We start from the raw sequence: 27,833 nt of genomic DNA on the forward strand, positions 1-27,833 counted from the left end.
GTGCTACCACAACTTTATACTAAGTTTTTGTTTTCCTTTTAAAATTTCCGCCTACTTTAAAAACAAAGTGAGATTGACAGTACAACAGATCAGTCCAGTGATTTGCATGTGATATTGGTGGTGAGATGGAATGATTGGAAGGCATGTGACATAAAAGATAATCAAGGTTCCAAGAATGCGTTTCTAAATTCACTCTCAATGAGCAAACCTGTAATGTCAGCTTTCCATAAGAGCCACTAAATAGTCAGTGGGCAAGTGTGAGGTGACTGCTGGATTTCCAGTTGGTTCCAATCAGTAATCTAGACAGAGGTCAATGTTTTAGGATCCAAACTTGGATGTGAATTAGATGATACCCAAATATGGTGACAATATAGATTGTAGCATGATCAGCTCAAGGTCCTCAAGCTGAAAATTAATTCCCCCCCCCCACAACTAAATCTTTCAGCAGCATCACCAAAGATGCATATACAAGTCAATGTAAGGGACATAAATATACTTTTATGAGACATATTTATATAGTATAAATATATATACTTCCTTTGCTTTTTTTGGTCATATAAGACTTTCTTCCCTGGCTGAAATATATGCAATATATTGTATTCTGCCTACAACATATAGATGTAAAAAAGTTATATATATATATATATATGAATTGCATTGGCTAAATGAATAAAAATCTTTCTCACTCTGAAATATATATTTGATGACAAATAACATAAACTTCAGCTGAAGGCTGAATAACACTGATAATTATGCTAATATAGTATATGTTAAAGGTTTCACTTTAATACGGCACTTTATCACAATTAACTTGTCTTATTAAGTTTCCAAGCAACATTGTTACCTGTAACACATTTCTTCTAAGCACTGCAAAAATCATGGCTACAGGCAGAATGGTACTCTTAAGTACACCCATTTTAAAAACACCTATCAGAGTAAACTGCTTCAAGTCTCCCTCTCAGTAAGCCATCCCTTGTTGGTTTACCTCAACTTTCATTTACTGTCTCAATGCATTCACTCAGAAACACTAGCAATGAGAAAGAATAAAGTTTTTCCATTTACTTACAGTTATAAAACAAGCATCACACTGTGTAAAAATGTCAACTTGTTACATCACTAAGGATAACTGGTTAATGAGCTTCATTACTTGCCAACTGACTGGTTACATAGCTCACAGAACACATCACTCTTAACTATCCACTTCTGACAGATTCCACTGCTAACACTGACAGAACTCTGACTGGGGGAAAGGTGGGAAAAAGAATCAGGTAGAGAAGGAATCTCAGCTATTACTGCGTTGACTGACATTTGTTGCAGCATTCTCCTAGCCAAAACTTCTCAAAGGGCATCATATGCAGGTTGCAGTATTTCCAACATGCCCAACTAGCATAACCTTGCATTTGGGCATTTTTAGTTGGGTTCTGCCTTCAAATTAGACAAAATCCACTTGCAGCTATACAGGTTGCAAATAAGGACATTTCTATGGAATTAACTCGGCAGCTGGGGTGTTACCTGAGGACTTGAAATGTGTGAACGGTGGACTAAGTAAAATACCAAACAAATGTTGACTCCCAAGAATATTTGAAAGAAATGCATGCACAGAAACTGGGCAGAAAAGGGTAATAAATTGTTAGCAAAATCACCCTGAAAAGCCTTAAATATAACCAAAATATATATTTTAAAAAATATTAGTGGTATTTTGGTGACAAAAACCTTATCTACACCTTATAACAATAACACTATACATGACTTATGAAAACAAGAAGGGGCTAGTGTAAATTTATGTGGACGTATTAGAAGAAGGTTCTAAGGATGAATGATGCAGAAGTGCTTCATGTCTGTGGGTTGCTAATGAGATTCAGCCTTCTCCAATTTTGAGTCTTGTTGAATAATGAAAAAGGTGAGTTAGAGGAAAAAAACACCAAGGTATACTTTTCAAAGAATCATAGAATCTGTAGCCAGCAACATCCATATTTTATCTAGCTGTGAAGGTTTCCTTGCAATATATTTACCAATGAAAAACTTGTTATATAGTTTTATGAGTCCTGAAATTAAGCCAAGTAGACTCAACCCATGAGAATGAAGAAAACAAGTTAGACACATGTGAGGTAAACCTTTTATTATTAAAATGGAGCTATTCTTACATATTTAAAATATTTTATATGCAAATTGCAGAGCATTTTAAAAACCATCAAATATAGGCAGAAAACTGCTGAAAACCAGACTCCCATCTACCTTTGCAGCCCATTTGGGACATAACACTAAACCATAATTTAAGCATCCCAAAAATGAGCACAGATGAACTTTAAACACACAAGCTCCATTTCTTCCTCTGATGCAGCCTGAAGGAGGACAGAAGCTTCTCTTTAAGCTGAACTTCAGTTTGCCATGTTGTTCAAACATGACAAATTATGGTTGATCTTAAACTATGCTTTGGTGAAACAAACCAAGTTCAAACCATAATTAAGGTTTTCTTTTCTTTTCAAGAAACCATATTCACTATTAGCCAAAGCTTAGGGTTTAGCTGTAATGGTGAATTGTGGTTAATTTAAGAAGCAAAAGCTTCTATCATCTTCCCCATAAAGGAGGAGGAGGGAGTGCATGGGAACTTGAGGCTCACTGTTGTCCTGCTAAAGTATGACTTCTGGTGCAGCTCTAAGGTGCTTGAGACAGCATTCCAGGAACCACAGAATGATTGACTTTCCCCTCTCATGGTTGAGAAAGAGATCTGATTTTAGAGGAGAAGAACTGAGGCTCTGTAAAGGATCCAGTGCCTGTCAGTTATATGGGAGAAAGGGAGAGGGAGAGACAAAATGCTGAGGAAAATTTAAATCAACCATGATTGATAAACCTCTTCTGTTCTCCCCTATTGGGCTTGTGTAGGGCTTGGATCTCTCTGAGGCTCTAATACTGGAGCTCTCTAAAGAACAGATATGATTGCTCTGCTTATTTTATATCTGAACCAGTTCTCCCCATCTCATGATCCAAATACAGTCCAGGACAGCAGAATACCTGAGTCATTAATAGCAAGTTTGTTTCCTACATATTGTTGAATTTTAGACTGTTTATGGATTTGATCTCATATACGGAATGCTTCTTTGGCTACCAAGAATTCAGTGGAAGACTGATAAACCCTCGAAAGAAGACGTCAAGGCTGATCTTCAGATGATTCTTCCAAGCAAACATGTGCTGTTGTTCTTTGAGATGTCAAGAATGACTCCCAGGTAGCAAGGCACTGGGGTGGGAAAAAAAAAGTTAAGTTTAGATTTCATGACAATGATGCCTCAAAATGCATGTTACAAACAAGCCAATGGAGTGGAATTTCAGTGAAACATTTTTCAAACAAAAGCAAAAATTTACATAATTCTATTTAATGACCTGGAGTTACAAAGTGTGCAACAGCCATCAGCGGGCAAGTAGTTGTGTTGTGCATCTTGTTTTGTGTTGAGAAAATCCTATAAACAGACCTTTGATTTTTGCAGATTTATTGCTGAAAAGCCTGTGCCGATTTTGGTTAACATCCTGCAATAAAAGTTGCATAGTGCAGAAACATGGCATGGTATGTGGAAACACTTTGGCTCTTGGAAAGGAAACTTCTTACGATATATAGGATATTAAAAAGCTTGCCTGTGTTCCACACATACACACCCCAAATCATATAAGCACTCCCAAATCTATTATTTTCAAAGTACATGAAGGGTAGGGAACATGGAGTCTTCCAGAGCTTGTTAGACTGCAGCTCCCATAAGCCCCAGCTAGCTCTACTGAAAGATGCTATGAATTAATAGTTCATCAACATCTGGAGGGCCACTATTCTCTCTTCCCTCAGGCAAAGATGGTGTAACAATAAAAAGAATATCACGAGTGTTTATCCTGTACCCGGTGCTCAAAATATTAGTGCTCATAATTCCGAAAACAGAAACTGGGCTGACAGCTACTCAGGTGAACGAACAAGGATATAAATGTATGATCCCATATATACAGCTTAAATGCCAACTGGATTACTGTTGCCCTTCCTCTGGCTGTAAAGGGAGATTGCTGATGTGGAAAATCCTACAGAAGCCACCTCAGTGCAGCTGGGCTGCAGCTGCCATATTCTCCTGCCTTTACCACAAGCCAAGAAAACGCTTTATTGATCTCAGCTCAACATGGCAACATCAAATATTCAATACACTGGATCAGAAATTACCACACATTCTTAAATACTTCATGGTTCTGGCTTATGTTCCAGGCAGGTTTATGGGCTAATCATTGTACCTGCTAATGAACTCTACACACAGCTGTCTGCCATCCTGAAATGCTCTCCAGATGTTCTACCATCTTTCAAATGGTGTACCTTATAAGGCATTACTTGCACTCGTACTAAAACTGCAATAACGTGCAATTTCAGTCATCTCTTGCCATGCCATTTTTGTGTAGTTATTTTTTCATCAAGACCTGTCACAGTGCTAAGACCAATTAGATTCAGAATTACAAATCCAATCCTACACATGTAAATCAAATTTCCTCTTCACATTGTAATCTCTCTGTTTAGTTCACATTAGTGATCTTTTCACAGTAACCAACTTCTCCCCCCTTCCCCCCCGCTAAGGGGCTGGAATAAAATAATTTCAGAGCAGCTCAAATGCACGCCTCAAAAGTAATGTCACTTCTGCACTGATGTTCTGTGGAAGAAAAGCCGAGAGCCTGAGGCACAGAGACCTACTTTTGTATTGGTGTGGTTAATTATATATCTTGTCAGCTGGAGCAGGGCTCTGATCACAGACAACAAAATAAGCTACAGAAGCATCTGAATTTTGGAACACACATTTGGTTACATAAACGACGATAAGCTTTAAAAATTGAATAATTTATATAAGTAAAAAGATGCTTTAAACCCCCCTCCCCTTCAGAAAGTGGTACTATCCTGTTGCTTGATACGTAAGCCATTCACCGTGATTTTAATTTTAAAATCTTTGTTCTGCCGGTGATAAATGAGCCATTATAATGTTGTTATTCTAACCAATGCTGCTGCTCATTTAGCTCATGTCTGCCTCATGTGCTCATTTGGGGGATTTTTTTTTTTTTTTAAAAGTGATAATACCTGATTCTTGCCATTGCACCCCATAATAATGGGAGTGTCACTGACTCCACGACCACAAGGCTATCCGGGACAATTGTTGCACCACAGCAGTTTGCTTTGCATTGCTGTTTCCCAGTTATGGCAGGAATCAGAGTCTGGAGATGTTACTGTTTTGAAGTACATATCCCAGAATCCCCTAGCCAGCATGGCCACTGGCCCTCCCAGCTGATGGATTCTGGGAGCTACAGTCAGTAACGGCAACTTCTCCAAGTTCTAGTGGTGACAACCAACAGCCCAGTAGGAAAGCACATGCTTTTTTTTTTTGCAGGTCCAAGGCACCCAGCTGGCACAGGCTTTGTGAAATCATGGCCCTCCAGATGCTGCTGGGCTGCAATCCCCATCCGCCCAAAGAGCCTGCCACTAGGGAGGGCTGATGGGAACAAGAACAGCTGAATGCGGAACAGCAGGGAAAAATAAAGACTGGGAGCCCCGCCTTATACACCAGAATAAAACAATTGTGAGACATGACCTTTTTAAGCTTCTGTTCTCCCTAAAGGTTGCCCACTGTCCACCGTGCAAACACTCCCCTGCTCAAATATCCCACCAGCCAGATCATCTCCCAGAAAAACCAGCAACACAGAAGCGTAAGTGGTTTTTTCAGCACTACCGACTCCATCTAGACTTCAGCGGCATCACTCTCTCTGGACGTTAATACCCTTCCAGTGAGATGATGTGATTGCTAATGAAGCTATCCACTGAAATGATGAATTAAACATTATAGATGTGGAGCGCTGCAGAGAAGAGCTGAAAACTCATCTGTTCTTCTCACAGGGGAGGCCCTGCCGGTATGTGATACAAACACGATAGTGCCGGCTACCTGCTGTTTTAGGAACAGCGTGCTTTTCTTTTGATTGTCAGACTGGCTGCCTTTGTGTGTCCCTGTTGTAATTCCCCCACGACTCTTTCTACTCTTTTTTTTTAATTGAGTGAGGGATAAACCCAGGCACCTGGTACAGAGCTTCTCAGGGATAGTTTGTCATGCATATCCAGCATTTGACTTTTCATCATGTGGCTATTTAGCCACTAGACCAGTGGTACCCAATCTTTTCCCAACCATGGATTGGTTGGGGGGCATGACATCCTCATGCAGAGGGTGTGGCATGCTCGCGGGGCTTTGGTGCACTTGCGTGCATGAGCACAGTGGTGATTGCAGGGGTGTTTGCGTGCATGCACATGGCGCACTTGCAGGGGCAGAGCACACTCATGTGGGGGGGCTCATGGGGGGCTGCTCGCATGCATTCGTGCAGCACGCTTGCAGAGGCAGAGTGTGCATGCATGCAGTGGCGCTCACAGGGGGGGCAGGAGATCTGGGTCTGTGGCCCGGTCTTGTATTTATTTAATTCTATATTTAATTTTCCCTAAGGTCATTTACAATCCCGTCTGCAACCATCCGCCCTGTCTGTATGTCTTAAATTCTGCATGGCACTCCAGACATCTGATAAAGTGAACTCTGTGAAAGTTCATGCTTTAACTCTTTTGCTAACCTTTGAGGTGCCAGGGGAACTTTTTTGTTTTCGCTGCTACAGACTAATAGGACTGCTACCTCTTCCAAAGTCATTGCACAATGGATGTTCCACCTCTTTGAAATGTAAGATCTTTCAACCTGTATAACATCCCCTTATCTTAGAAGCAGTTGTAGGAAAGGTCTTTATGGTAGCTTTCAGGACCTGCAGAAGAATACAGCAGTACACAATAAAAAGGTAAAAAATAGCCCTAGTAAAACATGAATTTTCAGCGCATACTACCTGTACTGAATGCTACAGTTGTTCTGGATATATACTGTACAGATTGGCTTAAATACATGTAAGGATCAAACTAGATGTTAAAGGGAATATATATTCCCTGTACAGTAGTTGTCTAATTCTCCTGCAACAGGATTTCATCCGAGAGGCTATAAGCCTCAGCAGTTAGATTTCCAAATTAGGCCCATATTTACCTTTTAATAACCAATCAGAAAACAAAGCACACCATATCCAAAAGGTGTAGAGAAAGAAAATCATGAGCTATGACAAAATAGTGTCTTTCATCACTCCAGGGAGCACTTCACCTCTCCTGAGATTTCAGATTCCAACTCCCAAAATCCCTTTCTATGAGTCATGGGGTGGGGGGATGATGGGAATTGTAGGGGGAAAACAACCAGAGGCCAAAAATGTCCTGTTTCTTTTTCTAGCTTCTGTAGCTCCTGACACAAAAGGCATCAAAAGGTTCTCTCAGTCACAAGCACAATTGTTGTGGGTCAGTGACTTCTTTGTTAAGACTGTTCTTTCACTAGGCAGTCTAAAACCTAAGTTTAATTTGGTGGGGCTGCAAGTGAAGGGCATCTGACATACTTCTTGATTTTTTAAGTCTACCAGACCAATGAAATAGTTTTCTGAATACCTCAGCCAGCAGGGCCACTGAGATACTGGGCCCTACCATGCCAAAAATGAGTCTTCTAAGCTGTGAACCAAAGACAGATCTAATGTTTGCTATGGGGAACTATGGAGAGGACGCAGGATTCTGGGAATTGCAGTCCAAAAAAAAACCAAACAAAAAAAAACTTGAGCAAGTTGTGCTCCAGAGTGCAATCCTATTAACACTTACCTAGAACGGGAATAAGATTCACTGAAATGAATGAGTAACCCTTCTTCATGTTGCATTTCTTAATTGGCTGAGTGCTCCATTTAAAACCCATGCGCCTTTTGTCCCACACCTCAAGGCAGTCCTCCATTTTACTAGGGCTTTTGTGACAAAATTTAGGACATAATTAGGACAGGGTTCAGAAAAACTACCAGTGTCGAGCAGAAAGCAGCCTTAGCCACTAACAGCAACAGAAAAAGCTACAGGCTAACAACATAAAACAGCACAGCTCATTTTCAACCATTCTGCTCAGTGCAGATCAATTCACAGGTACACTCTGAATACGTACTTCACATAGTGACAACATTAATCTGGCTTAAGGAGGATGAGACCTGTTCTTCCATACTAGCTAAATGGGGCCCGACAGACTGACAGCAAAAAATCTGCAGGCAACAGTACCTAAGAAAGGAGGTGAACAACTCTAAGGTCACGTCTTTCCCCCAGTTCTGAACAAAGGAGAAGTGACATTTTAGAAGTACTCATATGGCTTGATAAAGGGTTTACAATACAGTGGAACCAGAGGGGAGAAAAATAACTAAAGACAAACCGGAAAAATCACCATACCCTTTAATACATTTGGACAGGTTTTCACCTAGTGTGAAGGACTGCATGCCTGAATTTCAATGTGTGGAAAATTTACACCAATCTGCATATACTGAGTTCCAGCAAGGAAATGGAAATGTATTAAAGTGTATTAGTTACACTAAGAATGGACTTTGAGCTACAACACGATTGCTGTAAATCTCAAAGGAGCTATGAACACATTCTTACATTTGAGTGCTTGGTGCATTTACAATATACCCTGCTTTCATTAACCTGCAAACAGCAAACATGGATCACTTTAAGTTCATAACACTGCAAGGCAAGATCAGGCTGAGGGACCCAGTGACTGGCTCAAGGCTACCCAGTAGGTTTTATGGTCAATGAGGACTTAGATCCAGAACACCACATGCAAGACAAACAACTCAAATCATGTTGGCTCTTCAGTTTCTATAGACTGTTTTTGCAGCCAGATCCTTTTCTACAGTACGAAGACAGTAATACAGGCCTACATTACAAGGCAGTTGTAGTGTAACTCAGACAGTGTGCATATGAAGTAGAGATAAGCAAGATTCTTAAGGCTCTCTCATTAGACTGACTCGTGGACTTTCCAAAATTTCACTGAGGGGATAAACATTTCCTGAGCCAATGCAAGATTCCCTTCCTCCCCAGCATACAAACCCCCTCTTTGATATAGCGATAGCTGCCAACTTAAAACAGCTTTACAAGGATATTGAACAAATTCAGGGAAAATAAGGTTATCCACAGCTACCAGAAATTATGGCTGTACAGTCATTCTATTACCTAAGAACTCTGCCTCCTGTGTATCAGCTAAATTTTAGTGATATGGGAAAAGAGGCAAATCAGAATGCAGGAAAACTGTAAGAGTGTCGATGAAACAAAAAGCAATTTGTACTCAGAAGAGAGGGGTGTACAGTTTTCACCTCATATCTCATATACATGTTCCCATCTAAATGTTCTTGGACCAATTTCCCCCAAAATTCTCCTCAGTCTTAAGGAACCTGCTTCTAAGAACAGATAACTATGTCCTTCTTTCTCGATCTGCTTCCAGTGGCTGAAAGCCTGCTGGGATACCGGTGCAAAAACAGCAGTTTATAAAGGGCTAACCATGGCTAATTTTGTATGTTGCACCTTCATCTGATATTTCAATGCAACTTGTTCTATGTTACACTTTTCACTTAATCACCACATTGCATTTTGTCTGAAATACATAGATTTTCTCCCAATTCCTTGAGTACTGTGGCTTCATTTTATGGTTATTACTCCCCATTTATCTGCTGTGATTTGAATAAATCTTCAAATTAACTGCAAGTGTGAACAGGCTCATGCCATCCCTGGCTATACTCTCTCAACTGCTGAAAAAAAAAAAAAAACCTGAACCTTATGTTTGCCATATAGACCATTAGTCTGATTTTCTGTTTTGCCCCACTAGCAGCTATGGCACACTACAAGATGGAAAAAAGGAGGGTCGTTTTCCTCCTTCCTTTCCTTTGCTCTTACTGGCTAGCAGTAGGCTGTAGTTCAAGTCACCTTGTGAGAGAGACCAAGCAGTCCTTCCCTGGCTTTGGTTTTCCCTTCTTTTCCAAGGGAAAGAAGAATTTTCAAGTCTTTCTTCTTCCTTAGTTTGAGGGTAGCTTTAAGAGCCCTCACAATTTGTCTCTGGGGCAGACCTCTGAGAACCTGAACAGCAACTCCAATCTGAAGGGCTCCGAATACTTAAGATAAGTGCTGCGTAAATATGGAAATATAATTACTGTTATTTTAGTCTGAGTAAAATGGAACAGAAGTAGTAGTAAAATAATTGAGGACAAGTGAAGAAGGACAAGAAGGCACCCTCCAGAAGCAAGCAAATAACAGGCGGGAGGCTGCAACGCTGAGAGCAGCCTATTTCTGAGAACTGGCTGTCTCAGTGTTTGAATACTAAGGGGTGAGCTGGAAGTACTGGTCCCCACACTAGGCAGAAGGACATCCCACAGATCTCACTGTACCAAGAAGGGGAAGAGATTCCAAAGCAAACATCTATGTTTGGGTTACAAATCCTTTCTTTTCTCCCAGAACAAAAAGAAAGATTGCTTCAAGATGTGTTTGGGAATGGTCTAATATTTTCAGAGCATGATATCTGCATGATTTGTTTTGGAACTTGTGCATGATGCAGACTTCGAAAGTCATATGAGGGCAGGAAAAAAAAGTGAAGGAATGTCAAACAACGGCAAATCCTCTCAAGTCAGGAGGTGTTTTGAGCTTGATATACAACAGCAGACTGTCGATGCTCCTTGCCCTGTTAGGCTAATTAAGCAGCTCTGATTATGAACATGGTCTTTCTAATTATAATTTGCTGATATGATAGGTAAATCCAGCTACAACTGAAATGGAGGGGGGGAGGTTACAAGGTAGAGAGGCAAGATTTCAAAAGAAACAAATTACGAAAGTGTTGTCATTCATATTGGGCTCAATGATCCACAGGGTCCCTTCTAGCTTTCCACTTCTAAGGGGATGATGAAGATGATGATATAATCCTTTAAGACAAATGATTTCCCGTTCCAACAGGATAGACTGACAAATGGGAAAGTATAATTTATGGCACAACAAAATGATTTATACAAGAGCTCCGCCCATTTTATTTCACTGATTAAGAAAACTAGCTAAATCTATGCAACTTCAAGATTTCACATTTTGATACAAAGTTCTAATAGAAGAAGGAGGTGGCTCAAGAACATGGATCTGGTCCTTCAGAAGGGCCATCATTCAGGTCCTCTGAGATGTTACAACACTTAACATTCTTGAGAGCAGGGGAAGGAATGTTTGTAATCCCCTCCTCCTCTGTGTCTTCATAGCACAATGAACCCAGAATTAGCAGAAACCTGACTCCTGTTCAAATATTGTACATCTTGGTATTCTCAACACCTTAAAATGGAATGCCTTGCCTGTCCGCACTCCATCACTAATTTATTCACATGACCAGTGACAAGAAGATCCTGGTTCTGTGGAGTGTTTCCACACGTGCAACAATCCTATTTGCATGCAGGATGCAATCTCTCCTCCTAAGTCATAACTGATAGCAAGCAAAAAGTAATGGTGTGGGGTAGAGTGGCAATGCACTGTTCTCTAAGTTCCAGAGAATGCCATATTCTATATACATCAACCTGGCTTTGGTTAAAGACAGTTGTTCCCAAACTGGGAAGTGTTTTCTGGGGGGGGTCATGTGTCTCCTTATATGTGTTGCTGCTTTTGTTGTTGTTGTCATGTGCCGTTCAGTAGGAACCAACTTATAGCGACCCTAACAGGACTTTCAAGGTAAGAGAGGTATTTAAGGAGTGGTTTTAGCAGTTCCACTCCCTCAGTGAGTTTCCATGGCTGAGTGGGAAATCATACCCTGTTCTCCAGTGTCCTAGTCCCCTACTCTATTCACTACACTGCAAACATACTACATAGGCTGTAGCTCTTGTTAAATAATTTCATCCTTGACTTTTCCAAGCAGGATTTTAAAGTTAGTGTGTATGTGTATGTATAAGATACAGGCCCTTGAGGGGAGAAAGAAGCCTCTACTTTCTGAGAAGGGGTGAGAGGGACTATTTTTAACAAAAATAGAAATGCCAGCAGAAATATATAATTGCTGCGACTTTTGCAAGAAACGAATTTTAACTAAGATGTGTCCCTTCAGGAAAGCGTTGGCTTGGCCATGTCGTGAGAATGGCTGATGGTCGGATTCCAAAAGATCTCCTGTATGGAGAATTAGTGCAGGGAAATCGTCCCAAAGGGAGACCACAGCTGCAATACAAGGATACAGTGGTGCCTCGCAAGACGATGTTAATCCGTTCCGCGGAAATCGCTGTCTTGTGAAAACATCGTCTTGCGAAACCAAATTTCCCATAGGAATGCATTGAAAATTAATTAATGCGTTCTTAGGGGGAAAATTTTTTTAAAAGGAACTTAAGGAGTAGGGAGCTGGGGAAGCACTATGAGAGGACTGGCGGGGGGTCCCCTTGCTGCAATCGCCAGCTTTGGAGGTCCCCCGCCAGTCCTTTGATGGTGCAGGAAAAGCCTCCAAAATGGAGGGGGTGCCCCGAAACCACCCGCGACCGCTTTAGAGCATTTTGGAGGCTTTTCCTGATGGTGCAGGAAAAGCTTCCAAAGTGCTCTAAAGCGGGCACGGGTGGTTTTGTAGAGTGAAAAAGCCCCATTGGAACCATCGTTTTACAATCGTTCCAATGGGGACGATCATCATTGTGATGTGGCAGGCCACTCTGATGTCACTGCCAACTCAGGCCTCTCAGAATGCCCACCACGCTACCTCACACTCGCTGCCACCAGATGTAATGACTATTTAAGAAGGACACGGGTTTCCTTCAAAACAAAACAGGTTTATTGAAATAACAAAATAAAATATGTAAATCACAATTAGCTAATCAAGATGTCAATCACTGTATCTTATTTAATCAATCACAGACTTCCCTCACTGACCACTTAGGCACGTAGGCCTCTAAACAAACTCTCTCACACACACTAGATCTGATCTCCCACACTCTCTTCACACCCTTTTTTCTTCCAGCTCCTCCCTCTTCAGCCCCACCCTCCGTCACCCCATTGGCTGATGATTCACTGCCCAGCTGTGACGGACAGGTGAGGTCAGGGCTGCCTGTTACAATCATCATAAAGCGATTTCGTTGTCAAGCGGGGCAACCATCTAGCGAGACACCACTGTATCTGCAAGCGGGATCTGAAGGCCTTAGGAATGGACCTCAACAGATAGAAAACCTTGACCTCTGAACATTCAGCCTGGAGGCAGGCGGTGCATCACAGCCTCCCGCATTTTGAAGAGACCCTTGTTCAGCAGTCCAGGGCAAAGAGGCAGTCCCAAAACTAGCAAAATCAGGGAGCTGGACAGGGGCCAGATTGGATTTGTCCTCAGTGTGGAAGGGATTGTTACTCTCGCATTGGCCTTCTCAGCCACACTAGATGCTGTTCCAAGTCCTCCATGCAGAGCACGTTACCATAGTCTCTCGAGACTGAAGGATGCCTACTAAGTCAGGAAAGCCTAAAGAAGGAGAGGAAAGGGAAAAAGAAGACCCCTTCCCCACAAATAATAAACTGCCAGGAGGGGGACACAAAAACAACTCTTCTGAAGCAGGTGCAAGCTTTGTCCTGGTTTCTGAGGGCGATCTTCTCTATACAAAGGTTTTGCCCCCTCCCTGGATGCTGCCAAGGCCTTCCCCTGACCCATCTTTGAAGTCCTTTGTCTTTCTTCTCCCTACTCTTAACCAACTCCAGCCTGTTCCTAGTTTTGAAATGGTGGAGGTGGAGGCGGCAGCATGAGTAGTAGGAGGGCAAAGAGAAGCATCACTGATGGTGCTGCCATGTTGGGGAATGACGACAATGCACATGCAGGGTGTGTGTGTTGCAGGTAACTTGGCTATTATAAAAGGGCTGTGACTCAAAAAAAGGCTGGGAACCACTGCTTTAAGGTGAACGAGCTTTCAAAGAAGTAGCCCTGTTAGTCTGTGCAACTGGATCAGACAAGAACAAGCAAACTAGGAAAAAAAACTTAAAAGACTTCTATGTCAATGTGAGGTTTTGTGGAAGCATCCACTTCTTCAAATACTTCTGACATTTCTGAATAAATGGATCTATCCACAAGAGCTCATACCAATGAGTCTTTAAGATGTCACAATGTTTTTTGCTTTAAATTTTTGTTATTTTTGGTATTTGTGTGTGTGTGTGTGTGTGTGTGTGTGTGTGTGTGAGAGAGAGAGAGAGAGAGAGAGAGAGAGAGAGAGAGAGAGAAAAGGAGAGAGAGAGAGGAAGGGAGGGAGTTAGGAAAGGAGAGGGAGAGAGAGAGAGAGGGAGAGGAAGAGAGAGAGAGAGATGTGTGCCTGTTCACACAGCTCATTTGCTCACACATTGCTTCTTCCAGCTGGCAAGATCACTAGATCAACCAGAAATGGAAACATGAACATTCCATCCACACTGAAGATCTTGTCCTGCCATTTCAAAACAAGCCAGGATTCAAAAACCAAGCACAAACCCAACTTAATTCCAACCTGTAAAGCAGGAGTGGCACAACATCTGTAGGTTGGGAGTCCAAATTCCACCCTGGAACCTACCAGAGGCTGCACCTGCTGCCCTCACTGTATTTGCCATAGCTTTTTTTTATGAAAACAAGACACATTAGGTGCATGCATACAGATCACACTTGTGGAGAGGAACAGAGTGGGAACAAACGGGCCATATGCTCTGGCATCTTATCATGCCATCTCATACAAATGTAGCAAATAAGTCATCAGAGATAAAATGGCTGTAAGGAACTCGAGGCAGTGTATCCTTCAATCAGTTTTCCTCATTGCACTGCCCTAAAATGGCTCTCGCAGCAATCTAACACTCAGATATTTGTCACATGGACACTCTATGCTTTTTCTGGCCTGGAGAAATCTTTGTTGGTTTTATTTCTGCATGTTGGTTATTCTTTAAGCCAACAGCAAAATCAGTACGAACAGATGACAACTCCACCTTGAATCTCCGCTCTTCAGCCATACTAAATAAAGCATATCCCTCCAATTAAAATTTGCCTCAGTGATTAATCAGCGAAAGCACTAGCTGGCTAACCTACTGATGAAGTGTGGCAGTCCTTTTCTCAGACACTCGTGATGTCCAGCTCTCTCGTCTTAAATACTTGGAACTTACCTTATGGGGGGAAAAAACACATGTTTAGGTCTTTATGCTTTGTAAAACAAGGCTGCCCTCTGTTGACCAATATGAGAAGCAGTCTGAAAATAACTTACTCAAAGATCAGCACGACATAGCTTCTACCTTACATTGATGAGAGATTATCCCTTTTATAAGCAAGTAACACAGAAACAGCAAAAATATGCACGCCATGTTATTAAAAATGTACATTTTACCTGCTCATAATAGTGGATATTGTTTTCTGCAACATCGTTAAATGCCGACTTCATATCTAGATGCATGCTTTGCTTCCATCTGTCCCAGTCAGCTTGCAGAGAGTTATTGGCACACTCTACTTTGTCCTCAAGTTTTCCAATCTCTTCTGATAGCTAGACAAAAGTACATATATGCACATTTCATCAGTTTATGGGAGGAAATAACACTATTAAAGAACCTCATAATGCGGTCTTCCTTTACCTGGTGCCCTCCAAATGTGCTAGCTATAATTCCTATTATCCCCAACCAGCATGGTCAGTCTTCATACTGTCTTGGATCATTCCAGCTTACAATACAACTCATCCAGAGAGCAAGAAGACCAAGAAAGATGGTGGTAAGTGAGGATTTTTTACAACAAAATCCAGGATTTTATTATATTTCTAGAATACAGAGAAGTCTTTTATTCTCTATTCTGGGTTGTTTTTTTGTTTTGTTTTTAAAGGGTGGTTTAGGAATCTTTGGGGTTCCTTGGAAATTTATCCAGGATCTTTCACTGAGAGGATCAGTAATGGCAGATTGGCTCACTGCTAAAATTTCTGGCAGTTAAAAGGCATAGAATGCTTACTACAGATAAAATATCAATGTATGTGTTGGCACAAGGTTTCCATGATAGACCATAAAAGCTATTCATAAACCAAACGCAACTCATTTTTGCAGGAGTTACTTCAAAACAGTTACTACAGTAACCACCTTTGGGCACCCACTACAGCTAGGCCTCAGTTACATCCTGATGCACTCTTGTTTACCCATAAATAATTTGGCCATATACAATAAAGACTATAGCTCATCCCAGAACGCAGCAGAAATAATTCCTGAGCATTCTGCACCAATAATAATAATAATAATAATAATAATAATAATAATAATAATAATAATAATAATAATAATAATAATAATAATAATAATAATAATAATAATAATAATAACAATGTGCCATCAAGGGAATTCTGACTTAGGTCAACCCTTTTCAGGCTTTTCCAGGTAGAGAGGGCTCAGAAGTGGTCTACTATTCCCTTCTTCTGGGGGCACCCTGGGACTGTGCAGCTTGCCCAAGGTCTCACAGGCTGGCTCTTCTCCATGGAGGAACATTGAGAATCGAACTCTCAAACTCTGGCCTTGTAGCCAGCTACCTAAAACACTGAGCTATCCAGCCAGCTACTCTATGGTAGAGATGGGATATTCACAGTCCTATCCCTGGGGGGGGGGAAGACTATGAAATACTGGCATCACAGGTGCCTGGGGAAACTGGACCCTCCCCCCAGGACAGGACAGTCCACTTTCCACTCACTGCATGGAGCACACAGCTATCACCATTCACGTTGCGCCAATCACGAAAGTAGCCCAGCCAGTGCTTCCCATCCTCCCTGCACAACTGACTGCCCAGCAGCTGAGTCGGGAAACTTGTCATCCCACCTCCTTGCTGGAGTTGTTGACTGTGTGGGGAGGTGGAGAAATACTGGCCAGTGGAAGTACTGGTAAGTGGACTGGCCGGTTATGGGGTCAATCAACTGAAATTGACTTGACTAATTATTATTATTATCTTTAAGAGCAACACACACACACAAAAAGAAAGAAAATGGCAGGCGAAGCATATTTCATTTACTGAAGGGGAAATCTTTTTACTTTTGCTTTCTACAGTGTTCATTCCTTTAAAACGTCAACCTTTTCCTCCCTAATATGAAGATTAAAAAAAAAAGATTCAAAAAATTCTTCAAAATTGAACCACACTGAAATTATCCCTCAAGTTATCCACAAATTATCCAAATTATCCACAAGTTCAGTACATAAAACTATTCCTAACTTGAAAAAGACAATAGTTGTTAAAAATGAAGGCTCTTGAGAAACCAACAAATGGTGGCTCTACATCAACACTAATATGACTGAATACACAGAAATCTAAACTCAGACTCTACAGTTCGCCACTCGAAGCTCTGGATGTGGACAGAAGAATCTGTTAATCTTGGTTTCTCTCACAATTTGTTTTTTTTTTCCTTAAAAGAAAAAAAATGCTGGCCATCCCAAATTTTGTGCATTTCAGCAAATCCTGATTTTAAAAAAAAGACCAGTCATGAGTATTGCAGTAATCCAAATGAGTAAGACATATGTCACTATGGCCAGATCAGATTTTATTCCATTTGATCTCATTCCTTGGTCATATTCCTATCCCCATCAGCAAAAGTGGTGCAATACATTTGTTCTGTTTTGGTTTTTGTTGTGCCTAGTCATATCAAAGAGTTAATAGGATAAGATGAACAGCATGTGTAGAAATTCCTTCGTCTACACAACTTTTAAAGTATTAGATGAGCTGTTCTTTAGTTCACCTGATTGCTTTGTAACTGAGACAGTTTCCCCTACACTTCACTTGTGCTTACCAACAGATAAGTCCAAGTTTTAGAACTGACTTGTTGAACCTAGGACACATGGAGCTGAATTATAGTTTATGGAAACAGCTTTCCTCTCTAGGCAATCCTAGGCAGGGTGAAAATCCTGAGATTTATTGAGCCTCCAAGTAAATTATGTTACATGGCTTTTAGCCAGAACTTTAGAGTAGTAATTATTTTTTTCTTTTACCCTTCCTCCAAGGACTCCAAAAATGGAAAATTCATGGCACAACTGTTGAGCACATGGCTTACATTCAAAAGGTCCCGAGTTAAATCTGCAGCATCTTCATGCTGGGCTAAGAAAGATTTCTCTGTGAAAGCTTGGGGAGTGCTTGCCAGTCACGTAAGCAGGAATGAGATACATGGACCAATGATGTGAATGGGCGTGTCTGGAACTTTTCTTGCCGAAAGCTCATACTTGAAATAGCATATTTTTCCATGTATTAGACTTTACTTTTGTCTAAAATGTTTAGACTCAAAATTGAGGGTTGTCTTATACACGGAAGTAAGCTGCGGAGAGTATGAAAACAAGTGGAGGGGAAAGCAGGGATCAAATTGTTCCTGCAGGCCTTTGATCCCTGCTTTCCCCTCTGCTTGCTAAGTCCCATGGCTGCAATTTAAGTTCAGTTTTCCTATGTTTTTAAGCATTTGTACCTACAACACCGTTTATAGCTATTAGGGCTAAGCTTTATGAGAAGTAGTACATGTGCCAATAATTTCTCAAATATTACATATTTTCAGTAATTTCTGAATTATTAATTGCGGATGTTTATGCATAGAAGCAATTAGATAAATAAAGGTTGTAGAATTTGGCAAGCTGGTGTTGTCTGGACAATTTTTCCTACATGGGAAAACACAGCATAAGTAAGATGTGGAGGTATAGAACAACCTTCATCACCATGAGGGAAACAATGGTTTATTCTCATCCTCTGAAAAGGGATGGAAAATGTAAACTACTTTGATACTCAGAAGATATTAAGGAATTAACCCTTTTAGGAATAAATGTCAGCTAAGGCAGACCACCCTCCCCCCCAAAAATGTTAGAAATCTTATACTGCTCTGAGGTCATTGTTCGAGAGTTACACATTTGACCTTGCCAGATACAAAGCCACTATGTTTCTACTTTGTACAATTGTCTTCCAGTTTTATCTTCACTATAACCTTGTGAGTACAGTGGTGCCACGACTTACGAACGCCCCTATCTATGAACATTTCGACTTACGACACCTCTGCTCACAAAATTTTGCAGCGACTTGCGAGCAGAGCTTCCACTTACGAACACAAAAGGGCAGGGGAAAAGGGTGAGAAATGTAAATTTGCTAACCATCGGTGGCAAAGAGGCTGTTTCTTTGTACAGTTCTTTCGTCCCAATGGTTAGGAAAAGGGATACAGCGGTGGTGGTGGAAGCAGCGGGGATCCAGTGCCGTCAAACCCATCCTGGATGGGCTCTGCCTCCAGCGGTCCCCGCTGCTCAGCTCCCGGCTGGGCTCCAGGAGGCAGAGCCCAGGCCGGGCAGTGGCAGCGGAAGCCCAGCTGGGCAGTGGCGGCGGAGCCCAGGTCGGGCAGCTGCAGAGGTCGCTGCAGCGGTGGAAGCCTGGGAGGCTGAGCAGGCTTCGGACTGGTAAGGTCCTGCTTTTTCCTTTTTAAAAAACTGTTTGGGGTGGGTTTATTTATTTATTTATTTATTTATTTATTTATTTATTTGATTTATATCCCGCCCATCTAGTATAATTATACCACTCTGAGCGGCTAACAACAGAAAAAAAAATACAAAACAATATGAATCCATTAACATCCATATTAACAAACATACTAAAAATAATAAATAATAGTTAAGAAAAGAAAAAATTAAATTAAATAAATTAAATTAATTTAAATGCTGGCAGGAGGGAAGGCCTGGACATAAAGCCATGTTTTTAGTTGAATTTTGAATGTACCCAGCGTAGGGGCCGTGCGAATCTCAGAAGGGAGATTGTTCCAGAGGCGAGGAGCCACCGCCGAGAAGGCCCGGTTTCGTGTCTTCTCCTTCCGGGCCTCTCTCGTCGTCAGGCTCCTCAGCCTCACCTCCTGGCTCGCGCGGGTGATCCGGGTAGATCTTGGTGGGAGAAGGCGTTCCGCCAAATATTGAGGTCCCAAACCATTTAGGGCCTTATAAGTGAGCATTATAAGGACTGGGGGGGGGGTTATGTTTCTGTGCTGTGTTGTTTTGTTTTTAGGGTCTTTTGTTTTTTTGCAGTCCCAGTGTGGGAGTTGCTCTATTTATATTTATTTTTCCTTTTTTGAAATGCTGGAACGGATTAATCCCATTCCCATGCATTTCAACTGGAGATGGTGCTTCGACTTAACGAGCATTTCCACTTACAAACATCTTCTGGGATGGATTAAGTTCATAAATCGAGGGACCACTGTAGAATTATCACCCGGATTTCTTGGCCGAAGTGGGAAATAAATCTGTGCCTCTTTACTCCAAGTCCAACACTCCCCTGAGTCCATCACAATGGCAGTCCCTGAACAAAGCCTGCAATATCACAAGCTACAGCTTGAAAGCAATTGTATGTATCATATGACATCTCTAACCAAACTCATTTTTGGCTTTAAAGCAGGTATGATGATTGAAGGAACTAATCCTACCCCCTCTCTTTATTCCCGTTTCTTATGTGTCACAGCTGCACTCTCTGCAGGAACAAACCTGATGTCCCATTTAGAGATCACGCTCCGTAGCCTTTTCACAGTGCTAATAGCATGTTTGTGATTCCCCATCTCCAGAGCAAACACTCTTCATGTTACATTGAGGTTCACGCCACTCACTGTCAACCTAATTTTGAGCCATCCGCTTCCAAAGGCGAGCTCGCGTGGACAGTCGGATAGAGCTCATTAAATCCTATGAAAGGGGCTGCCTGTGTGAGGGAAGGCCGTGTGGCAGAAGAGAGCCCAATTCTGTTCTGCACAGAGCCAAACAAGGGGTGTTCTCAGCCCCCTCCAAAGATGTTGTCCCTTGTCATAGTGATTGAACGATGCATTGTGAACAGTACTCCAAGCCTGGCACCAGGGGCTGGCAAGACTGGGCAACTGCCAAGAGCCCAGAGGCTCGGGGGACTACATCTGACTCTCTTGACCTTAATGTCATCGAACTAGTTGCTGTCAGGATAGCTGTGCTTCTGCTGTTCCGTCCTGAGGCAGCTTGCAGCTACTCACTCTCACCACCCCCATCTACCTGAATGGTCACTATGGCATTACTGACCAAGAGTGGCTACAGGGCAGCTTTCATCTCACTCTGTGACACCTGCCATGTTATATGACTCAGATGCAACACACTGCAAAGATCAGTGAAGGCAAATTATGGTGGCAGCCAGAGCTGTTGCAGCAGCAGCAGCAGCAGCAGCACAGAGTCTGCTTGGTGTATGGTTGGCCCCATTACACTGAGGGGCCATGGAAGTCTGGCGCTAGCTCTGTCTGCATTTAGGTTTTGCTAGGAATGTACTGAATGGCCTTCTCAGCTGCGACGCGGTCAGCAACAAGCATTTATCTTACTAAGAGTATCCACTTGGAAGATATCAACTGGAGAAACTTTTCCTGAGAACAAATGACTAATAGAAAAAGCTTGTACAGTGGTGCCCCGCTTAACGATTATCCCGCTTGACGATGAATCTGCTGCACGACAATGTTTCTGCGATGGCAATTGCGATCGCAAAACGATGTTTTAATGGCCTTTTTCCGCTTCCTGACAATCGGTTCCCTGCTTTGGGAACAGATTCTTCGCATTACGATGATCAAAACAGCTGACTGTTGGGTTTTCAAAATGGCCGCCAGCTGCTCAAAATGGCTCTCCGCTGTTTTTAGGAGGCATTTTTCGCTGCACAGGCACCTGAAAATGGCCGCCCTATGGAGGATCTTCGCTGGACGAGCAGGTATTTCGCCGATTGGAACGCATTGAATGGTTTTCAATGCGTTTCAATGGGCTTTTTTTCGCTTGACGAGGATTTCGCTCTACAGCAATTTCGCTGGAATGGATTATCCTCATCAAGCGAGGCACCACTGTACATCACTTGCTTTCTTCCCCATCAACTCACTCCTGAGTATATGAATTCCATCTCTTCCACTTATCAAAGTGACTCCCACACACATACACACACACTTTCCAACATGTTTTGCACTAACAATAGCTTCCAGATCAGCAATGTCCTTTCACTTGAGAGAAAAAAGAACTGTAGCAGCCTAGGAGTATATAGCACTCCTTCAGAGAAATGTTTACATGTTTTATCTACACTGCCATGCTTCCTTCATGATTCCTTGTATGTTTTATCCCTGGAGGAGACCCATAAATTCAGCTTGAAATCTGATTGTAATGCAGTTAGAAAGGTTGCATGTTTCTGTAAATTTGAGCTACAAGACCTGTACTGGAGTCTCACTGTTTTGAACACATGCTGGCGCACTGTGGCAGTGAAATCATTTCCCCAGTAACAGAAGGAGTGCTCAATTTGCCTCAGAGAGTTCCAGTTCACTAAGCCAGGACCCTAGTTGGTGACCCAGGGCTAGTCACTACTTCTTAGTTTGTCCTGCTACACTGGGTTGTTGTGAAAATTAAAAGGAAAATTTAAAAAATCAGTAACCATAAATTCATAGCAGCAGGATGAATGGAAGGGCAACATTTTCTGTTTCATTTCTTCCAAATGCACCCCCTTCCCAAGGCTTGAGCATTTTAAGTCTAATGCTATGAGGTTTAGGTCAACCTTATAAATAAGCACCCTATGTTACTAGCCTGCACGACTTCTACTGTACTTGCTCTGTCTCTCCTGAGGCAGCTTGCTGCATAACTATGCTGGGCATGGAAGAGGGAGCTTCCTTCTTGCAACCAGCTTGGTTTCTATGCTGAAGGGTCCTACCCATTGTGCCAGCCTGTTCACTCACCCGTAATGGGTACCATGTTTGCCTTCATGCAATCCTTATTTATCGCTCACTATACAGCAAGTGCTTAAATGCCACATACCTTGGGGATAGTTCAGGGAAAAACACATACTTGAAAGTCATGCTGCTTTTGCAGTGCTGGCAACTCACTCAAAGCTGCCTGTTTCAAAATGGAGGCCCTTGAGTTTAATGGTAGCACAACTAAGTGGAACCTAGGAAATTCCTCAAGACTGATTAGCCTTGAGTAAATCATTTTTAAAGTAAGGCTGGAACATTTGAAGGGATATGGTTATAACAGAAGGGAATTTCTGTCTAGTTTTTAAGTCACTTGGATGCTTCTATGTTATTAAAATAAGAAACTAATTTTTCAACATGTGTTTGGGCCCCTGAAATCCAACAGAGGACCCATGATATGACAAAGGAAAAGGAAAATACAAAATTGTGAATGAATAGTTCATTAAATATAAGATAATGGATAATTAGCTCTTTTTATTTTTTTTGAAATAAGACATGTTGAGGAGGAATTTTAATTTAGAATAGCAGCCTTCATAAGACTAAAGAATAAACTGAAAATGTCACTACAGTTCTACATGCCTACCAGTAGTAAATCTGTTTATGTTAAATGGATCTTCCTAACAGGTGTCATACAATTATAACCTCAATTTAGTTTTGTACAAGGCTATCGCTCATTTTGCAGCGTCACTAACTCCTAATTGTTGAATCAGTGGGATCCATGACTATAAAACATGAAATTGGGATGATTATACAATCATGCCCCACTGGACAATTACCCCGCTCTACGACAAATCCGCATTACGTTGACATTTTTGCGATCGTTTTTGTGATTGCAAAACGATGGTTTAAATGGGGGAATTTCGCTTAGCGATGATCAGTTCCCTGCTTCGGGAACAGATTTTCGCTTTACGACGATCAGCAAACAGCTGATTGTCAGGTTTCAAAATGGCCACCGGCTGAAGAAAATGGTCTCCCACTGTTTTCTAGGATGGATTCCTTGCTTTAGTGTCTCTGAAAATGGCCGCTGTATGGAGGATCTTCGCTGGACGAGCAGGTATTCAGCCCATTGGAATGCACTGAATGGTTTTCAATGCATTTCAATGGTTTTTTTTATTTAGTTTGACGATTTCGCTGGAACAAATTAACATCGTCAAGCGAGGCACCACCGTAATTTTTACATCTGCAGATGAACTGCTCCAGTTAAGTTCCAAACAAATTGCCTATCTAGGTTCAAAGAAACATCAGCACCCTAATTTCCGTGTGCAGACCAGCAATCTGAAGAAAAGAACCCCCACTTATATGGAAACCTTTTCCATGTTATCAGGAACATGATTTTTCATAGTCCCACTGAAAATTCAGAGAGGTGGCACTGCCCATCATCTTCAGACTATTGTTCTGTGAAAATTCATAGAGAGGTGACACTGCCCATCATTTTCAGACTATTGTTCTCTAGAACAACAGAGAGGTGTGGCTAAAATTCTTCTCTCCTGGATGGATTCAGATTAATTCTTTTATGCATATCCAAAAAGGTTTCTATTTTCTATGATAACCTACCATAGACTCAGACTCATGTTGCTTTCAGAACTTTGGCTCGTTGAGTTAGCAGGGACTAAGCAGAAGCCCAACCTTACAACTTCCAATGTGACAAATCATTCGTACAATAATAGCAGTGGGAACAGAAAATGGTATGTGGCATTGTTAGTACCACAGATGACTCATTTCTCGGGTACTGGGTCCAGATTGTGAGGAACAGGTCACATGTGTAGCACACCAAGCTGGTATCACCCAAAAGGCATGGTCATGTCCAACTTTGCTTACAACCCCTGCATAGAAAGGAGGCTGTCCAGTTTCAAGACAATCTTGTTCTGTCCTCCCTCTCAAGTGCAAGTGGCCTTCACAGGACAAAAGACAGTGTAGAGGGGAAGGTGAATGGCTTGTGTGTTGGGGGGGGGGAATTAGGCTCTCCTGAGTCCCTCAGGAATTCTTCTGTGCACACATGTGGGGCCTGGGGCAGGCCTGGGAAGTGTCTACAACATAAGTGCAGAATCAATTAGTTTTGAGGTGTAATTTTTATTCACAACTCTTATAATTCTAAGTGATACCCAACTGCTAAGAAATATAAGTTATGTCTTTGCAGTAATGAATGCAGTGTTTGTCTTCCTTTCCTTCAAACTGTATATGCAGCCAAGACCAAAAAGCCCTGAAAGAGTGACCCCTTTCCCTTCCAAAGCACGGACAATTCATGATTGGGGGGGGGGGGAAGGGAAGAAGTAAATTTTATCCTTCAAATTCCTCTAGCTTCCTCTTCCCTTGAAACTGCTTTGTACAACTGCTCTGACTGCTACCAATATTCCTGCTATACATTTATCCTGTTTCCCCAACAATAAGACCTAACCTGAAAATAAGCCCTAGGATGATTTTTCAGGATTTAGTACCTGAGACAGAAAATCCACAACACAAAGCTGTACGACTCCTGGAGTACAATCTTTAAGGCCCTCAAATGGAATAAAAATTCAGATGCAAATACATTTTATCCTTACATGGATTCACTCTTCCTGCACAAACATACCCTGTTTTCCTGAAAATAAGACCTAACCTGAAAATAAACCCTAGTATAATTTTTCAGGATGCTCATAATATAACCCTATCCCAAAAATAAGCTCCAGTTAAGTGAAACACCACCTTCTACTATTGTGCAGCAACCAGAAGATGACATGGCAGTATTTAAATAAACACAGACTGTTGTATATGAAAAATAAAATAAAACATCCCCTGAAAATAAGCCCTACTGCTTTTTTGGGGGGGGGGGGAACAAAAATTAATATAATACCCTGTCTTATTTTTGGGGAAACACTGTACCTTGCAACCAACAGGACATGAGGAGGGAAAAAGAAAAGCTGAATGCTGTGGAAGAATATACAGACCATTAACAACTGGAAAGGTAAGGTTTAACCACTCCATCCTTTGAGATGAGACAGACACATTATGGCCCTGTAGGAATACGTACTTAAGTCAGCACGCAGTCCAAAAAAAGGTTGGCCCCTGTACAGTGGTGCCTCGCTTGACGAGGATAATCCGTTACAGCGAAATCGTTGTAGAGTGAAATCCTCATCAAGCGAAATAAAAAAGCCCATTGAAACGCATTGAAAACAGTTCAATGCGTTCCAATGGGCAAAATACCTGCTCGTCCAGTGAAGATCTTCCATAGGGCGGCCATTTTGGGGTGCCTGTGCAGCGGAAAATGCCTCCTAAAAACAGTGGGGAGCCATTTTGAGCAGCCGGCAGCCATTTTGAAAACCCAACGATCAGCTGTTTGATCGTCGTAATGGGAAGAATTGGTTCCCGAAGCAGGGGACTGATCGTCCAGAAGTGAAAAAAAAAAACATTAAAACATCATTTTGCGATCGCAATTGTGATTGCAAAAACATCGTCGTGAAGCGGTGTAATTGTTAAGCGGGGCACCACTGTAGTTGGAACAAACTAGAACTGCCTTGCTCCTCTCCTCTGCATAGAATGTGGGATAGGAATAAGGCAGTTCTACTTCATTGGACTGTTGTGAAGATAAAGCAGAAGATTTATTGATGTTGCCCTGAGCTCTGTGAAGGAGAGGCAGGACAAAAATGTAATTAATTAATTAAGCCTTGGTTAGAAACAACTGCAACACTGTGATAGCTAAACTTCCTTTTTCTACTTCTATTCATTCATTCTTCCCATTCAACTAAACAGAATGTTTTCCACGCCTAGCAGTTAATATTGGAATACCGTGTTTTACAATGAAAGAAGGACATTTTTGCATGTGTTTTTCACTGCATTTGTCCTGGCTGAAAAGTTTCATTCATTGAGATCAATCAGTTCATAGAGAAGAGGGGACACAGTCCTAGCCCACTTCAGAAGACAGGCTCCGAATGGCAAGTTTCAGTAAATTCTCCTATCAAAAACTTCTTGGCCCTTTGAAAGCCAACAGACCAGAAGTTAGATCAGTCCCCTCCTAGTATTCTAAATGTTAAGCTTAAGATCATCACTGTGAATTGTTATTTGTAAATACAGTCATGCCCCGCTTAACAATTACCCCGCATTATGAACAATCCACTTTACAATGATGTTTTTGCGATCGCAATTGCGATCGCAAAACAATGGTCTCAATGGGGGGATTGTGTTTAGCGATGATCGGTTCCCTGCTCTGGGAACCGATTTTCGCTTCACGACGATCAAAAACAGCTGATCCGCCGGGTGCTTAAAATGGCTCCCCGCTGTGCTTAGGGACGGATTCATCGCTATACAGACACCGAAAATGGCCATCATATGGAGGATCTTCACTGGACGGTGAGTTTTTAGCCCACTGGAACGCACTGAACGGTTTTCAATGCATTTCAATGGGCTTTTTAATTTCGCTTTATGATGTTTTCGCTTAACAGCGATTGTCCTGGAACGGATTATCGTCGTTAAGCGAGGCACCACTGTATATATCTATAGCTATCTATCTATCTACTCTCTCTCTCTCTCTCACACACACACACACACATATATATATATATATACATACATCCACATACATACATATACATATACATACATATATACATATATATATATATATATATAAACACACACACACACACACACACACACACCACACACACACACACACACACACACATATATATAAACAAATAGGGGCTATAGCTGAGCAGTCCCTGCAGGAACTGCATGTTCTATCTCATGTATCTTCAATGAGTAAAATTAACAGGAAAGACATTTTGCTTAATGTCTGGAAAGTTGCATCTTGGAAAGCTGCTCCAGAAACAAAACTAGGCTAGAAGGGCAAACTGTCTGTGCTGGTGTAAGATGGCTTCTTAATCGTATGCCAGAGAAACAGATGCTACAGACCTTCTTTAACTACTCTGCGATCAGACTTCTCAAAATATACCACATGAAGTAATGTAATCTACTTTTTAATCACAGCCAGAAATACACCGTTCCATCTTGCAAACTGACAATGTCACATACTTACAAGCTCACTTTCTGTGTTTTTATTATACAAGGCATCAACTTTGGCATCCAGCTCTGCTTGGATATGGTCTCTTCTTTTCAGCACTCCCTGAATCGGAAAGCCAATAGAGACAGAAGTTATCTGCTACAGGAGGACAATATTTCTTACAGGGAAACAGTTCCGGCACACATAGGTTTCAATGTGTATTTTTTGTCAGAATTTGAGAAAAAAGTGAATGAAACAAATTCTGTCCCCATTTCCCTGATATTACTTGATGCACCAAAGGGGCATTTTTGCACATTGT

At 41.7% G+C, this 27,833-nt stretch overlaps 1 protein-coding gene across 5 annotated transcripts in view; it reads right to left on the bottom strand.

Annotated features, from left to right (window-relative positions):
• Positions 1 to 2,104: 2,104 nt before the first annotated feature.
• SNX7 (sorting nexin 7) overlaps positions 2,105 to 27,833 on the bottom strand; it is a 48,305-nt gene continuing 22,576 nt past the window's right edge. For 4 of the 5 annotated variants that reach the window (XM_072997952.2, XM_078391768.1, XM_072997953.2 and 1 more), the window contains 3 exons: positions 27,551 to 27,637; positions 15,199 to 15,351; positions 2,105 to 3,235 (listed from right to left, as the gene is read on the bottom strand). In XM_072997952.2, the coding sequence (XP_072854053.2) occupies positions 3,149 to 3,235; positions 15,199 to 15,351; positions 27,551 to 27,637 (327 nt within the window). In that variant the 3' untranslated portion in view covers positions 2,105 to 3,148. The remainder of the gene's footprint in view (positions 3,236 to 15,198; positions 15,352 to 27,550; positions 27,638 to 27,833) is intronic. The other variant, XM_078391767.1, reaches the window with a different exon arrangement.

Source organism: Pogona vitticeps, chromosome 4 (assembly GCF_051106095.1).
Source record: "Pogona vitticeps strain Pit_001003342236 chromosome 4, PviZW2.1, whole genome shotgun sequence".
In the NCBI taxonomy this organism is placed as follows: Eukaryota; Metazoa; Chordata; class Lepidosauria; order Squamata; family Agamidae; genus Pogona; species Pogona vitticeps.